Source organism: Emydura macquarii, unplaced genomic scaffold, assembly GCF_026122565.2.
Source record: "Emydura macquarii macquarii isolate MOO-44397 ecotype Brisbane River unplaced genomic scaffold, CSIRO-AGI_Emac_v2 contig_3506, whole genome shotgun sequence".
Lineage (NCBI taxonomy): Eukaryota > Metazoa > Chordata > Testudines > Chelidae > Emydura > Emydura macquarii.
Window position 1 is genome coordinate 5573354 of NW_027133643.1, and position 13670 is coordinate 5587023.

At 43.6% G+C, this 13670-nt stretch overlaps 1 protein-coding gene across 1 annotated transcript; it reads right to left on the reverse strand.

The window, feature by feature from the left end:
• Positions 1 to 2848: 2848 nt before the first annotated feature.
• On the reverse strand, positions 2849 to 10068 carry LDLRAD1 (low density lipoprotein receptor class A domain containing 1). Its single transcript, XM_067535581.1, has 6 exons — positions 10048 to 10068; positions 9570 to 9624; positions 5737 to 5877; positions 4986 to 5123; positions 4128 to 4256; positions 2849 to 3024 (listed from the first exon to the last, which is right to left on the reverse strand). Exons 1-6 carry the CDS (start codon positions 10066 to 10068, stop codon positions 2879 to 2881), a joined length of 630 nt encoding a protein of 209 aa, XP_067391682.1. The 3' UTR covers positions 2849 to 2878.
• Positions 10069 to 13670: the final 3602 nt, after the last annotated feature.

Here is a 13670-nt window from a genome sequence, read left to right on the forward strand (position 1 = left end):
TTTTTAAACGTGTCCCTGGGGCCCACTCTGGTACCAGGCGAGGGTGCGAGTACCTGTCAGAGCTCCTCTGGACTCTTCCCTAAATCCTTACTGGCAGTGGGTTCCCCACACGTCTTCCCTTGAGCCAACCCCCTAAATGGTCGGCCTTCTTTCCTGGGGAAATCTGCCTCCGCAAACTTCTCCAGCAGTTTAACTGATGCAGCTAAGGCTCCTGGCGGATGCCGTCTGACCCAGCCCTGTACGCTTTTAGGAAGGGTCTCGAGGAACTGCTCCAAAAATCAGAGCATCTCTAATCTCCTCTACAGTGTCGGTATCCTCTCTCAGCCACCAGGTGGCCCAATCCATCAGTTTTTGGGTGAGTGAGTGGAGCCGCAGACCACCAGCCACACATCCGTCTCACAGCTTGGAATTTCTCTTGATAATTTTCAGCAGACAGGCCCAACCAATCCAAGATGGCTGCCTTCAACATCTTGTAGGCTGAGACCTGCTCATGATTTAGAGTGGTAGAGATAGCCTGGGCTTCCCCAGTCAAATAGGGGGATAGCTATAGGGCCCAGGTTCCCCTGCCTCAACCTGCACCCATAGCCACCCTCTCATGAATGCACTGGGGTCATCTCTAGGGGTCATCTTACAGAGGCCAGTCCCTATCCATGGTTGCCATTCCCCGCCATGGGACTCACCACCCTTTGTCATAACTGCTGCTGCACAGTCACTTGCTCTTGGATGAAGTCACACGGGCTCTTTTGCGGCTCCGCCTGCCTCTCTAGCTAGTGTGACTGCTGGCAACTTTGCAGGGTCGTTTGCATTCCTCTTTGTTATTCCACCAGCCATTGTGAGCTCTCCTCTGTCATCCAGGCTGCCAAACCTTCACATTGACCCCTGGTCAGGAGTCTCTCTGTCTGTACAGACCAAGGCACGATCCTGGACAAGTCCCCACATGTAAAAAGGTGTCCTCTCCGCTCCTATCACACACAGGCTGCTTGGAGACTCTCTGTTTGTAGACACCATGGGTGGTTTATTTACAATAGTCCCTCATCACCTTTACAACCTTGTGCAATATTTTATCTACAATAATGTATAATTCCCCAGCCTACCCAGGATAGGAGAGGGAGATCTCTCTGCCCCTTCCTTCCTGTCTTGTTCTACTCCCTGAGCTAAAGCGTTAATTAGTGCTTTCTCGCTCCCCAGCCCATTCTAATCTGTCAAATAGCACAGCTTTGCCCCCAAGGTTTAGTCGGGGGGGGAGAAAGGGGGTGATTTAATTGGTGATGTAGTGATCAGAGAGTGGGTACAACCCACTGTTGCCCAGCACTCTGTCACACCCCCCAACGGCAAACTTGCTTTAATGCTCCTTTCCATTTCTGCCTCTGTTCTGGCCCTTATTATTAGCTGGACAACATACAAACAAAGGAAGATACGGTCCCTACCGTCATAAACTGACAATTCAAATCAGACACCTAAGACAGGCAAACAAGCAACACTCCACCCAAGGGACGGTTCTGGAGCTACCTTTTGTAGGTTGTTGCTGAATGGCTTTAAAGGCAAAGTGTTTTTTTAAGGTGGGTTTTTCCTCTTTGCCCTTCCCTCTTTTTTAAATTGGAGCTATTTCTGTGTTCTGCTTGGCAGCCCTGATCATTCATGTAGACAGCTGGTTTCTGCCGCAGAGAATTCCATCTTCCCCTTGGGACTGTGAAGTGGCCCTACTCCCACTTGCAGAGAAACAGGGAGGACATGATGATGGACACTCAACACTCAGCGCTAGAAAAGCTTCCATGGAACGCTTGCACAGGTGCAGAGAAGGCACTGCTCTACCCAACTCGAATGTACGTTTCTTTGCTCACTTCACTTTTTGGGGTGACCCTTTGCCCCCCATCGCATCCTTTTCACCTGGCATCCTATAAAGCCACTAGTATTTCGTCGTGGGATGAGCGACTAGGCCTTATGCATGCACCTGGAAGGACCGCTTTAGGATCAGTCACAAAAGGGGACGCTACTATACAATGTATACAGTGCCGTTAATAAATGGTGTCTCCGTCCTTCACAATAACAAACTAATGGAAGAACACAGGTACCATTTTCACATCACTTATTTTTAAAGTTTCTCCTCATTGTCACACCAGAAATAGTTCTGCAGAAAAGAAACAGATCCAATTTAATTTCAGGGGACATTTACCACAATTTTTTTTTGTTTTAAATAGGTGGACAGTGATGAGTGTTTGCAACCTGGATTCATATGGTTTAGAATTATAAAAGACTCAGGGAATTTCTCCTCCTTTAATGCTAACGGATTAGTGATCAATTAACAATGACTGCTGTTATCAAAACAAAGAGTGTGAGGTCACTTATTGGTCTTTATTATTATTTTAGTTAATAATAAATCCACATTTGTCAGTTTTTTCCCTAGGAAGGAAAGAAAAACAATAGAATCCCTGTCTACTCTCCCTGCAGGTTTGCAAACACTTCAACAGTCATAACCTGAACACACAGCTAGCGCTTTGTATCGTCAAAGTACTTTACAGATGGTAACTAGTTAACCATCACCACACCCTGAGAGGTAGAGCAGTATTATCCCCATTGTACAGATGGGGAAACCAAGACATAGCAAGATGAGTGATTTGCCCATGATCACACAGCGATTCAGCCACAGATACAGGATTAAAATTGTGCCATTCCTGGCTCCCAGTCCTGTGCTCAGGCCGCTATATAGCACACCTCCTCCTTTCAGTGCCATTGCATGGTAGTCAGGAAACCACTCGGCCATGTCATTTTCAGACAAAAACTTCAATCCAGGATGTTAAAGCAGCAGGTGGAGAAGACTAACAGGTGAGAATGCAGAGCATGCCCTGGGGGGCGTAGCTACCTCTCAGCTCCAGGTACCTCATCTATGGCAGGTGTACTCATCAGACCAGTCTGAGCAGTGCTGGATTCTGTCTTGGCAGAGGATCCTGGGAATGCAGGTGCAATACTCATAGAATACCGGTGTGCAGCTCCACCACTGAGTCCCACAAGGAGGGCAGCTAGCCACTAGGGTGAAAAGAAAACAAGGACCATTGACACTTCTGCTTTTCTTACACTTTGTTTTAGACTTGACATTGGCAGATCTGAATTCTCCACCTAGTAGACATCAAAGACGCACAAGAAAGAAAAGTTTTCACCCAGCACCAGAGTATTTAACCTTAATCAGCCACCTAATTCTTTAGAGACAGAAGATACTGATGGGTATATGAAGCTGCCATCTCCAGAAGTCAGGGACTGTTAGCTACCTGTGAGAAAAGCAGATGGTAACTTTCTAGTAATGGCATTTGTGTGTCATGAATGTTGACTATCTGAAACTAGCTATTCTGGGTGCAACTGCTGATATGCATCTGTTCAGGTCTGCATGTTGTGGTTGAGATTTTCAGAACAGTCTAGGTGATTTAGACACACAATTCCATTAATTTCAGTGGAAGATGTCTACTTTTCCTAGACTGCTTTGAAAATCCCAATCTTTAGCTTCAATTTTCAAATATGAACTTTTTTAGGTATGTTATATTCCAGCTGCCACTTCGTAAACTGCTGTAAACATCCATAAGAATCAGCTATTCGTTTTGAATTTTCACTGCTGGCCGCAGTAATTCTTGGAGACAAAATCAATCCAAAGTCAGTGTACACCAAAGAATGAATGGCTCAGGTGATTGGTAATGGGTGATGGAACCTTTTGCCTCTAGGTTGTTAGTCTGAATATGGCCCAAGTTAGTAGCGATCAAGAGTTCCTAGCATCAGATGTCTGCGTGGTCGCTTATGTGAAATTAAATGGATGGTGACAATCCAATGCGCATTGAACAGATGTCTGCATAACAAAACCACCACACCTGGAATGCTTGCTGACAATCTCAGCAGAGAGACCAAGGACTGAGTGGCTCATAGAGCCTGAACGACTGGCTTACCCTAGAGATGGTCTTTCCAGGTCAAGGCTGAAATACCTTTGTGGGATGACGTCAGGCAGTCTGCACTGTTATTACTTATGTTCTATCTATTTTGTGTGTAACAGGAGGATGTCAATCTGTGTGGTTGTCAGTCCACCGTCTTTTACAACCATCAAGCCCTTTAACTAGTGTTTACATCAATGAAAAAAGTTGCTGACTTACGGGTCCCCTTTTCATCAGAACAGTCTCCACAGTCATTCACGCCATTACATTTCTTATCAGCATAGATCCAGTACACAGGGTTGCTGCAGTGGAAGATCAAGTATCCTGGAAGGCTATTGGGCAAATCATCTACAAGAGGAGATACCTGAAGATAGTGAAATGTTCTAATTTCACTCAACAACAACTGGACATAAATATAACGGCTGAGAAACTAATTATTAGCTTTAATGGTATTTTTACACTTCTATTGTCTCCTTCCATGCCAGGGCTCAAAGCACTTGATAAATATTAATTAAACCACATGACACCCCCTAATAGATGTAGGGAAATGTTCTTATTCCCCATTTAAAGATGGGGAAATTGAGGCATTGAGAGGTTAAGTGACTTGCTCAAAGTCTCATGGGAAGTTTGCAGCAGAACTAGGTGTATAGCCCAGATCTCCTGGGTCCCAGATCAGTGCTCTAACAAGGTCATCTATTCTGTTGCCAACTGAACCATAAATCAAAGCCAGATCTTCCACATGCTAACATAATACTCTGTCACTAGAGCCATTTAATCATATTACGAGTAACTTCATCAAAGGAGGAGGGAGATCTCATGGTCCAGCTCACAAGTGCAAATCAAGGGACCTGGATTCTTCTGTTTCTGGTTTTCCACAGACTCACAGCGCAGCCTTGAACAAATGAGTCTCTCAACAGCTCAGTTATGAAGAGTTCTGTTCAGTTATTCTGTGCTAAAGTATAGAACCTTGAGTAAGGGGAGGGTTAAAAAGTGAGGGAACCAAGGGTTCTGAGCATGCCCAGGACTAGAGAAACTGGAGAAACCATTACAGGGCGGAGATGTTAAAAACACGCTTACTACATAATTTCTCCTGCTCATCCTCTCCATTAACACACTCTCTGATTCTGTTGCAGATTCGACTGGCTGGAAGGCAAGTCACTCTGTCATCACACAAAAAGCCCGTCTGGTTATCTGAAGTCACACAGAAACGGTTCACTGAAAAGAAAGCAGGAGATAAGTGAGCTTAGATACTGATTGATCTAACCAGGATGACCAGATGTCCCAATTTTATAGGGACACTTCCAATATTTGGGGTTTTGTCTTATATAGGTGACTATTTTCCGCCATCCCCAACCTGATTTTTCACACTTGCTGTCTGGTCACCTCGATCTAAAACAATTCCACATTCACCAAGAGCACAAGGACCAGACCAAAGAGATTTTTTCAACCAGATGAAAAACATTAGGAACTTCAGGAATTTAGTTGCCACCCTGGAACTGACCAAAAGTCCATCTATACCTGGACCCTACCTCCAAACATGCTCTACAATAGCGGCCCAAGTGTGTTAAAATATGATTACGCCACCCACACAAAGTACTAGAGATTTACAACGATTCTATTATAGCTCCAAGGACAAGTGTACATTCAAGCTAGTGCTCTTCAGCAAGAGTTTGAAGTGGAGTAAATTCATCTCTCTCCCCTTCTTCTCCCTTGTCTACAGGTTTCAAGTGACACCTTCTATGTCTAATTTATTGAAAAAATGGCAGCATCTTGTCTGGAGATTCATTAACTTGTTCAGACAGAAAAAAAATAACCTTGGCAAACTGACCTGGAGTGCGTGGCGGGAGTCCAAATGCAACGGCAAAACCAATGACAGCAGCTATGACACCGAGTGCAAGCAGTGCAATAACAGAGACACAGAGGCATCTTCGAGTACAATTTAAACATGCACTGCATTCCTGGCAGCAATCTGTTACAATGCAAGGGAACTAAATGTCAGAGAATTCTCAAGTGAAAAGCAGGGGTTAAAGTGAGCTGGACATTGTAAACTGCAGTTTAAGCAAACAGACTGCAACATTCTCACATTCAACGGGAAATATTTGAAATTCAAAACATGTGGTCTGTTGGTTAGTTTCATGGATCGCATGGTATCATTTTTGTGACATGATTCGGTGACTTATGGCATTGAGCAACAAAAGTGCAGATCCAGGCAAGTATAATTTAAAATTGAGAATTGACCTTTCGCTGGTTACTATTTAAAATGTCCTTTCAGTGAACATCAGATCTTAACATTTGGTTTCATAACTACTAATTATTTATTATTTGTATAGTGGTATTGCCTAGGAGCCCTTGTCACGGACCAGGGCCTCATTGTGGTATGCGCTGCACAAACACATAACAAAAAGATGGTTCACGCCCCAGAGAGCTGACTTGTGCTCACTGAGTTTGTTCAGTAGAATATGTGCAGCAAAATGAACTCAGCCAGAGCAAATTAGTTTAAAAATTAAAATGAACATCCACCAAAATCTTTTTACCCCTCAGCTCTACTTCTAATACATCAAAAGTTTATGAGCATAATCTGGTAAGGATTGAGACAATGAGAAAGAACACAGAGATAACACACTCCTTAGGAATGGTGCCAGTGCCAGCAGACCAGTCACACAGCAAGTGGAAACAGAGGTGCTAATGTGCAAGAGCTGACTGAAAGGTTAAATTCAAAACTATACTGAGTGTATTCAAGTGTAACATGAAATGAGAAGAACTTTACACTGCTACAGTATCTTTCTTCCAGAAAGCTAAAAGCCCTTTACAAAGGTGACGGGTGCTACTATAAAACCCTAAAGTAAAGCGAGCTATTGTCATTTTACAGGTGTGGATAACTAAGGCACAGAAGAGTTAAATAACAGAGAAAGTCAGTGGTAGAGCTGGGACTAGAGCCCCAGGAGAAACTGTGACCCCATTAAATCAATGGCAAAACCCTCATCAATGTCAATTCATTCTTTGCATCTGTCTTTACTGCAGATGATGTGAGGGAGAGTCCCACACCCGAGATGTTCTTTTTAGGTGACAAATCTAAGGAACTGTCCCAGATATAGATGCCAATAGAGGCGGCTTTGGAACAAATTGATAACTTAAATAGTAATAAGTCACCAGGATCAGATGGTATTCACCCAAGAGTTCTGAAGGAACTCAAATATGAAATGGCAGAACTACTAACTGTGGTGGGTAACTCTATGCTTAAATCAGTCTCTGTACCAGATAATTGGAGGATAGCTAATGTGATGCTGATTTTTAAAAAAAGGTACCGAGGCAATCTTGGCAATTAAAGGCTGGTAAGCCTCACTTCAGTACTAGGCAAATTGGTTGAAACTATAGTGAAGACACATCAATGAATACAAAATGTTGGAGAAGAGTCAACATGCTGTTGTAAAGGGAAATCATGCCTCACCAATCTATTAGAATTCTTTGAGAGGGTCAACAAGCATGTGGACAAGGGTGATCCAGTGGATATGATATACTCGAACTTTGGCAAGGTCCCACACCATAGTTTCTGAAGCAAAGTAAGCAGTCATGGGATAAGTGGAAAGGTCCTTTCATGGATCAGTAACTGGTTAAAAGATAGGAAACAAAGGGTAGGAATAAATGGTGAAGTCTCACAATGGAAAGAGGTAAATAGCATTGATCTGTACTTGGACCAACAGTGTTCAACATATTCATAAATGATCTGGACAAAGGGTAAACAGTGAGGTGACAAAATTTTCAGACAATACAAAATTTCTCAAAACAGTTAAGTCCAAAGCTGATTGTGAAGAGATACCAAGAGGTCTCACTAAACTGCGTGCCTGGGTGAACAAAATGGCAGATGAAATTCAGTGTTGCTAAATGCAATGTACTGCACATTGGAAAACATAATCCCACCCATACATACAAAACGATAGGATATAAATGAGCTGTTCCCACTCAAGAAAGAGAACTTGGAGTCAACATAGATAATTCTCTGAAAACATCTGATAAATGTGCAGCAGCCATCAAAAAAGCTAAGAGAATGTTGGGAGCAATTAGGAAAGGAATAGATAGTAAAACAGAAAAGATCATCCCGCCATTATCTAAATCTCTGGTACCTCCCACCTCGAGTACTGCATGCAGTGCTGGTTGCCCCGTCTCAGCACAGATATGTTAGAATTGAAAAGGTACAGAGAAGGGCAGAGAAAACTACTAGGAATATGGAACAACTTCTCTGAAGGACTGGCCCGGTGCCCCTGCCGCAGGCCGGCTCCCAGGGGCCTGCTCCCGCCCCTTGGTACGCCACTGCTGGGACTGTTCAGTTTAGAAAAGAGACAACTAAGGGGGAATATGATTAAGGTCTATAAAGTTATGAATGGCGTAAAGAAAAGGTGTTATTTACCCCTTCACATAACACAAGAACTAGGGGTCACCCAATGAAATTAATGGGCATCTGGTGTAAAACAAACACAAGACCCTCACAAAGACTTATATGTCCAGAGTTAGAATTAGAGTTGTAATTAGACCATTAAAAAAGACAAACGAAGCAAAACCTAGGAGATGAAATGCTAAGACTGTGTTTCTACAACTTGAAGGTTGCACTATTAAGTGCCCAAAAGTCAGGAAATGTTAAAGTTAAAGGTGAACATAAACTCTTAAATTTTCCCTTATACATCTGTATTACGTCTACAAAGTCAGCATCACGTTTCCATAGAGTCACGCCTGTTTCTGAAGTTGTAGGAAAAAAACAGATTTCAGTATATTGTCTGAGAAATAGTATGTAGTCATGTAATTATAGACTATCATAATGCATCAATCCAAAGAAGCAGAGTTAAACTACATTGTTCCACCTTATTTTTTTTCTGACGTTGAGTGTTTATCTGCAAAATCTTAATATTGCATTAACATAGTGTTTGCATTTCATTAGCTATTGTCAAGTGCCAGCTGTGCTCAGTGGTGTACAAATATGTATGAAAGTCTGGTCTTTGCCCCTCAGCTGCTGAGTTATTGGCCCCATTTAAAATATACACAACTCTCCTTTGTACAGAGAGTACACGTGGAACCTTTCATTTCCAAAGGCAAATATTGCAGAGAATCATGAGCATGTGAAAATAGAATGTATGTTTATGACAAGAAAATGTTTACAAACATTAAGTATAATGACTGCCACCAGCGCCAATGCTGTGCAAATGATAGCACCAAAGTGCCCTTGCGTCCTGACTTGCAACTATTTCTTACTGAATTTTATTGATTGTCATCTTTTTATTTTTAAATAGACAACAGACAACAATGGTTGTCAACAACAGACAACAATGGCAATGCAGGTGCCAACCAGGATAGTCTAGGACTTTGGTTATTTGAAACACGTGACGAACTTTCATAAAGAATGTCTAAATTTCATGCATCTCTTCCTGAACAAAAAGATTCTGTTGCGACAAGATGCTGCATGCAGTACTACTTACCAAATAGCATGCTATTTCCAGACCAGCGAAAGGCAGATCATACCCCTCAGTTTTCTATACTAAACATTTTCCCTATCATTAGTGAAAGAAAAGCCACGCAAGAAACAGTAAAACATTGCTTGTGTTTTATATTACATGGACAAGAAGATTGATTTCCACTTTCTTCACCACGCTACTCAGACTTTTTGCTAATTACCTTTTTCTTCAGAGGAGAACTTTGTTGAGTCAAATGGGATTCCACCAAAACTTCTCTATAAATAACAGAAACAAAATGCACAGCGTGAAGCAGCAATGTTATTTCAAATAACTTTAGTTACATTTTTCTGGTGCTTCTGTGTCATTTTACACAGGAATACGTTTTATACATCTCATCACTTTTATAGACAAAGAAAGTTAAGTTCATCTCAAAATGTGGAAGATATTTCATTAACAAAAGAATTACTAGATTTTCTTTGTATCCCATTCACCCATTCGTAAAATAAATGCTAATACATTTTCAGCATTTAAGATCAATATTTTTCTTTTGGCAGAATTACTTGTATGTAGTTTTTTTATGTATAAACGACTAGATATTGTACAGAAACCAGCAGGAAAGAGGCCAGATAAATTGAATGCATACCAAAGCAGTCTTTAAAAAGTCATTACACACCATTTTCCAAAGGGGATAAAATTACCTGAGGGTGAGTTCTGTTCATATTTAGGTTTAGCCACAATAGTTTACTTCATGGTAGTGAAAAAGGCTTGGAAGTTTTTCCAGTACAGCAATCAGGCATGCCGTTTGCAGGCAGGCAGTTTCTGTCAGATGCTCCTGTTTTTCATATGAGCCTACACCATGAAGAGCACTGCTGCTGTGTTACCTGGTTACTAAGAGAAACAGAGGTTGGCAGGAAAGAGTCATTCGAATCCATAGACATGCACAGGTGATAAATGGCATGATGGATGGTGGGAGAGGCAGCATCAGCTTTTTCTCTAGCCCTGGGTGGAAATAAGATGGAGTTGGGTGGTCATGGCCTGGTCCCTAGTGGACACATTAGCAAAGACCACACAGCTCAGCACAGCTAGACTGGGCTGGCAGGGCCTGAGGCATTTTGGCAGAGCTGCAGAAAAGGCTGCAGTCTGTCCGCATTGGCCGGCCCCAGCCAGAATCCAGAGTCTCCCTGTGTTAAGGAAGCACTGAGGGCTGCAGACACATGGGGTAACTTCCCCAGAGCTTTGGGTGTGTGTGTTGAGGGGGCGGGGGGTTCCAGAAGTGCTTGTCATTGGCCTGACTCTGCTCCCACTGCAGGGTGTGTATAGCTCCCACTGCCTGCCGGGGGAGCAGAGAGGCCTAGGAGCACGCTGGAAACGCCCATCCTTCCTGCCTCGACAGTCTGAGTCGCTTTTTCATCTTTCTGCCTTGAGGGTCAGCAAGAATTGGGCTCAGGGGAGGAAAGAAGCCCCCTTCGGTTTACGGGATAGTGCTAGAAAGGAAACAGATGGGCAAAGCCATGATACACAGCCCCCAAGCTGGAAGGGAGATTCAGCAAGGACAAATGTGTGTGTGGCAGGTGGGATAGGGACAGACCCCTGTCCCCGGAACAAGGACAACATGAAGGACCCTCCTCCCTGGTGGAATCCCAGAGCCTGGGCTCCAGCTGAACCTAAACATCTACACTGCACTTCAACAGCCCCGCAAGCCTGAGGCAGCTGACCCGGGCCAGCCAGGGGCGTTTTACGGTAGTGTAGACGTGCCCTTAAGACCTGAATTTTCCCTCTTTTACATTGTGTAAAGTAGGAGGACCCTGCTTCAAAAATCAACAGCGTTAGAACCACTGAGAGAGGAGAATCAGACCTGCTTCCCCCCAGGAACCGGGGAGAACACTTACAAACGCCGCAGGGGCACGAGTGCTCGGTTTGTATTGGTACCGCGCTGACGTAGGAAAGCGCTCTCTGCTATAGCTTTTGACAGCAGGACATAGCAAACCAACTGAACAGAAGTTATCCCCCCCCCACCTTTTCTTTCTAGTTGCAGCATGGATTTTAAAAACAAAGCCAAGAACTGATGGCAGGCTTAAAAGAAAGCCAGTGATTTTAAGCCTAATAGTCACTACTTTCAGAACAACAACTGCCCCTTTTTCTGCGTATCTTCCTTCCACCTCTCCTAGCCCCTCAGTTGAGATCCACTCCTCGTTGCTTCAGGCTTTATCTTTCCCTGCTGGTGGATGAAAGCCCAACACCACCAGGCAATGGGTGCGAGCATCTAAAGGACAAATGCTGCTTCCCTGGCGACTGCATCATTTCATCCAGTTTAGCTGGCACCAGCCCATCTTCAGAGGGGACTCACTGGGGAAGGGAAGAGAGTCTGTGCCACTTCCTTCCCCAACAGCGTAAGAAAAAGCAATAAGTGTTTGGCTTAAGGCTACGGTCTTACACAATGCCCATCGTCTGACCTCTTCCTCCTCTGCAGGAGGTAAAAAAATAGAAGCTGGCAAGGCACTCATCTCCCTCCCTCCAAAATCCCACCTCTACGGTAGCAGCAGCTCACCAAACTTCACCTGCACGGTGAAATGGGTGGGGCCTGTGTGATATGGGAGGGGAAAGGGAAATTTTCAGGAAATGGGGTCACCAAGGGACATGCAGGAGAACTGTGGATGGAAATGAGGCTGGAAGGTTGGGGGTTAGTGGACAGGAGGAAAATAGATGGGCCAGTAGTGGCTCAGAGGAGAGGGAAGACGTTTGTCTAGAATGCAAGTACAAGATGTGAATCCTGCGTAAAATGAGGAGCCTGCAGTAGTAACTATGAAACAAACAGCTCCGTGCACAGCAATATTCAACTCTCCCACATACTAGTTCACCAGTGAATGAGCACAACAGAGCTTACTGTGCCCAGCAGCATCTGGCAGAAGTAGGATTTAACTTTCCAGGCATGCTGTAACACCTGTCACTTCCCTGGAAAGCTAAGGAGGGGGAGTTGAAGGATAAGATGACAGCTGGACAGTGCGTTCATACTACGACTGTGATTTAGGACTGGGCATATATACATCTATTGCAAGGGGAAAGTTTATTAAATGAAGTTAACGTCTGTTTTAATGTGTTATAGCACCCAGCGCATAGGATGGTTACTTGACACAGTGAAACATTCCCCCAGACACTTAAGCTGAAGCAGCTGCTGCGCCTCTATTTGCACAAACATTAGTATTGAAAAGGAAAACATTCCAACCTAGACAAGAATTAGAAAATTAAAGCCTGGTTTTTTAACCCGAAGGACAAGGGAAAAAAAGGAGAGAGAGTTGAGGCACTGCCTGCATTAAGAGGAAAGCAGAATATTACTTCCAACATAGCAGCATCTTCCCGGACCCTTTCTTCTGCAGGGTAGATCCACTTAGAGTTAGCGAAGTTGTATCTTAATTGCAGGGAAGAAAAGATTCATCATCCTTTATATTCATCGGTCATAGCAATAAAGAACTACAATTTTCTTTCCCCTCCTTTGCCCTATTGCTAAAACATGTCTAAAGAAGCCTCACGAGACACTGGGCACATAAGATTTATTGCTTGGCCCAGACATACAGCAAACATCTATTGAAATAGGGTCATGCTTCATTTGTGATGGACCGAGGGTAATGTGTTTTCTCATATCTAAACGCCTTGGGAATCCCTTTACCTACTAAATTGAAATTTCCAGGCCCAGAGCATATCTTCGGTCAGTCTCTGGTTAAACTGTTAGGGGAGAGTCCATCTTAAGACTCCACGGCCAGGCTCAACACATTGATAGATACTGTTCAAGCATACAGGGCTAGTTCCTGCCCTCCAGGTTTTACAGTTTAAATGACTGCTCTAGCAGAACATACTCAGGCAGATGGAAAAGCACTGAACACACAAGCAACCTGTTGCTCCAGAAGTTATGTTCAGGATACTCCATGCAGATGAAAATACTAGAGAGTCAAAACACTGATCCACCTCCTTAAGGAGCTCTGTAACATAGGGTTGCCGTTCCTCTTTGGGAAAACTACTGTGTTGAAAAACAAAGCTAGTGGGGCTGGGCATGCTGTCTCCTTGCAGTTTTGGATATATTAAAAATTCTAAGTTTAAACCTAGAATGGTGGTGCAAGTTAATGCATGTGGCTTTTCAATTAGCTGTTCTACCACCAGACACGTTGAGTGCAGTTACCTATGACCACAACACACACACGCTGTACAGCTGCTGTCGAGGCAAGACTGACCAGAAAGACATGCCGCTATAAAAATAGAGGCCTCACATTTGGCTCTTGGCATAAGCTTTTTAAAAAACAGAGTGTTAACCAAAAATAGATTCAGCCTC